Source organism: Tamandua tetradactyla, unplaced genomic scaffold, assembly GCF_023851605.1.
Source record: "Tamandua tetradactyla isolate mTamTet1 unplaced genomic scaffold, mTamTet1.pri scaffold_214_ctg1, whole genome shotgun sequence".
Classification (NCBI taxonomy): Eukaryota; Metazoa; Chordata; class Mammalia; order Pilosa; family Myrmecophagidae; genus Tamandua; species Tamandua tetradactyla.
The window spans coordinates 19,565-22,495 of record NW_027518324.1 but is presented as its reverse complement, the minus strand read 5'-3'; the positions used below and the strand labels follow the sequence as shown (position 1 = coordinate 22,495).

The window sequence follows — 2,931 nt, the reverse complement described above, 5'->3', positions numbered from 1 at the left end:
ATTATAGTGTCCAGTTGATTTCTTGGATGTTGCAGGACTCCAGTCACATTTGCTGTGGTAATGTTATTTTTGCAACTCTTTCTTTCCCTTATCTGCCTTCACAGCTCACTGCACAGTGTGTTTCCCTTTATACCCTGTGCTGATTTGCATAGACTCCTGGGGACTCAGTGGCTGCTCAGACTCTATTAATGGGGATTCCCTGGAGATGGGGCCTGAGTGCACCAGATGGTGAGCAAGATGCTGTCACAGTCCCAACTCCTCATCCTCCTGGGGCTCTGGGTCTCAGGTGAGAGCTTCAGAAGAGCAATGTCTTTATAAAGCTGGAGAGATGGTTTTCACATGCAGAGTGTACAGACTGTTCCATCTCAAACTGATCTGATTATATATCATAGATGAGGAAACCTGCATGTGAATATACATTTTATATATTTGTGATTTATTGTGTGATCTTGTTCTTTTCTTCCTGCAGGTGCCAGTGGGGACATCGTGATGACCCAGTCTCCAGTCTCTGTGGCTGTGACTCCAGGGGAGACCATCACCATGAACTGTAAGGCCAGCCAAAGTGTTAGCAAGTACTTAGCCTGGTACCAGCAGAAACCCGGACAGGCTCCCAAACTGCTCATCTACTATGCATCCAACCGGGCATCTGGGGTCCCTGACCGATTCAGTGGCAGTGGGTCTGGGACAGATTTCTCTCTCAGCATCAGCGGGGCCCAGGCTGAAGATGTGGCCACTTATTACTGTCAGCAACATTACAGCTATCCTCCCACAGTGATTCATCCTCGAACACAAACCTCCGCTCCTAGCTGCGGGCACTGAGTCTTGCAGCAGCAGGTGCTCCCCCTCCTCCCGCCTCTTCATACTGAAACTTTTTGCTTAGATATTCATCTTCCTCTCTTACTTGTTCCCTCAACAGGCTCTGTCTTTCCTTCAAGTCTTCTTTCCCTTGTTATTGAAGTAATTACACTCTACCTCTTTACTTAGAAAAGTGCCAATTTTCTTCATGCTTCTCTTTCAGTTATACCCATTCCTTCAAAGGCAACTTTGTAGTTCTTTAACTCTGTCCCATGATCTGTGATTGACTAAAATCATGGCTTTTACATCTGCTATAAGTGGAATATCTTGGAAAATATTTAATTAGAACACTTATTTCAGCTGTGTAAACAGAAAAACTTCAGGTCACATAATATTATTTCTGCACACCTTTTGGAAACACTTGGGTTTAGGACATTCAATTTCGGGAACTATGTGAGAAAGCCAGAGCAGTGTAAACCAAAGACACCTACATAACCATTCCTTGTTAAAGTTGATATTAGAGAATCCACGCATTTAAAAATATTTCTTTTCTTCTTTTTTTTTTTTTCACATGGGCAGGCACCGGTAATCAAACCCGGGTCCTCTGGCATCGCAGGCAAGCATTCCTGCCTGCTGAGCCACCGTGGCCCACCCTAAAAATATTTCTTGATTGCTTACTATGTGTCAGAAGAAAAGATCATTCCTTCTCTTCAAGTTGTTGAGAGAGAAAATAAACTCACTCAAAAGTATAATATTCCCTATGTCATTTTTCTATGAAGAAAAATAAAAGTGAGGTGAAATGGTTTGCTGCAGTAAAAAGGGAAAGCTATTTAAAAGAGAATGACGTGTTGTCTTTTGCAATGTCATAAACTCCCCAAATCTCAGTGCTTAAAATGAGAAGCATTTTCAAAGCTGTCTTGTTGATTGGTTGGTTCTGTTGATATTGACAGGGTTGACTCACCTTGGTTGGGGTTGCCCTTGTGTGTCACGTTAGCTGTCAGGCCCTGCTGGACCTCCCAGACCTAGAAAGGCACAGACATGTTTCTTGTCTTTCACGTGTCTGTTTTTGGCCATCACCTTGGTTTTGAGTTGACTGGGTCACGTCTCTCATCATCTATGAGAATAATTCTAGCTGATTCTGCTGGCTCTTGGCAGGTTTACAAGAGAAAATGTAAAAGCTTAAAAGGTGAAGGTAAATTGAAGCCTAGACCCTATTCTCATGACCAATGCAATTCACAGGATCATATTGTATTTAAGGAGAGTTTAAGTTGCCCGTACTTGTTATTGAAGAGGTGGCAGAAAAAAAAATCACAATTCAAAAGGCATGGATTGAGGAGCTGTAAGGCTGGTTCAGTGGTCTCAAGAATCAGAATTCTTGCTTGCAATGTGGAAGACCTGGGTTTGATTGCAACCCCATATGATTCTCCAAAAAAAAAAAGCAAGCAAGCAAGCAAACAAGCAAATATAACAAATGGTGCTGCAATGATGTGATATTCACATTGAAAATAATGAAATGTGACCCCTGCCATACAGCATACAAAAAAAGAAGACATGGATCCAGGGAGGCATGAAGTATTTGGGACATTATTGCAATTGATCAATCACAGATGGCCACAGGGCATGCACTGAGAAGGTATGATTTGTCCCAAATCAATGTTGTTGAGGAAATGAGAAGGGATTAGTCCCACATGCAGAGATGCTGTACCACTCAGGGGCAGAAGGAAACATTATGCCGTAATCATTTATAGCTGTGATAGGTGGGTAGGTTGTGCTGCTGTAGCATTAATTTCATATTTCAGTTTAATACCATGGATATATCTGAGTAGAAAGATGACATTGGAGGAAAAACCATATTTCTAAACTGGTAAATATGTTTTTATCTGGAACACAGTAGAGTTGAGCCCAGAGGGTTTGGGCTGGTGAAACCATCTAGAGGTTCTCTTCTGACTGCTGTTCTCCAAACCCCAGAAAAGGCTCCATTCCTGAGGTTCAGATCATTAAGGTTGATGCAAAGTGCTGTCTGGGGGATATTTTTGTAAAGAAAAATGGAGGAGGAAGTTGAAACCACATGGTTGGATTAAAAATGGTGTAAGTCCTCAACCTTACTTAGGTTTTGATGATGAAAGAAGACAGTAC

The 2,931-nt window shown here is 42.1% G+C and overlaps 1 gene segment (V, D, J or C); it reads left to right on the top strand.

Moving 5' to 3' along the window:
• Positions 1–207: 207 nt before the first annotated feature.
• LOC143673228 (immunoglobulin kappa variable 4-1-like) lies at positions 208–834 on the top strand. The segment is given in 2 exon segments: positions 208–286; positions 470–834. Coding segments are annotated over 2 exon segments (411 nt in total).
• The last annotated feature ends 2,097 nt before the right edge of the window (positions 835–2,931 follow it).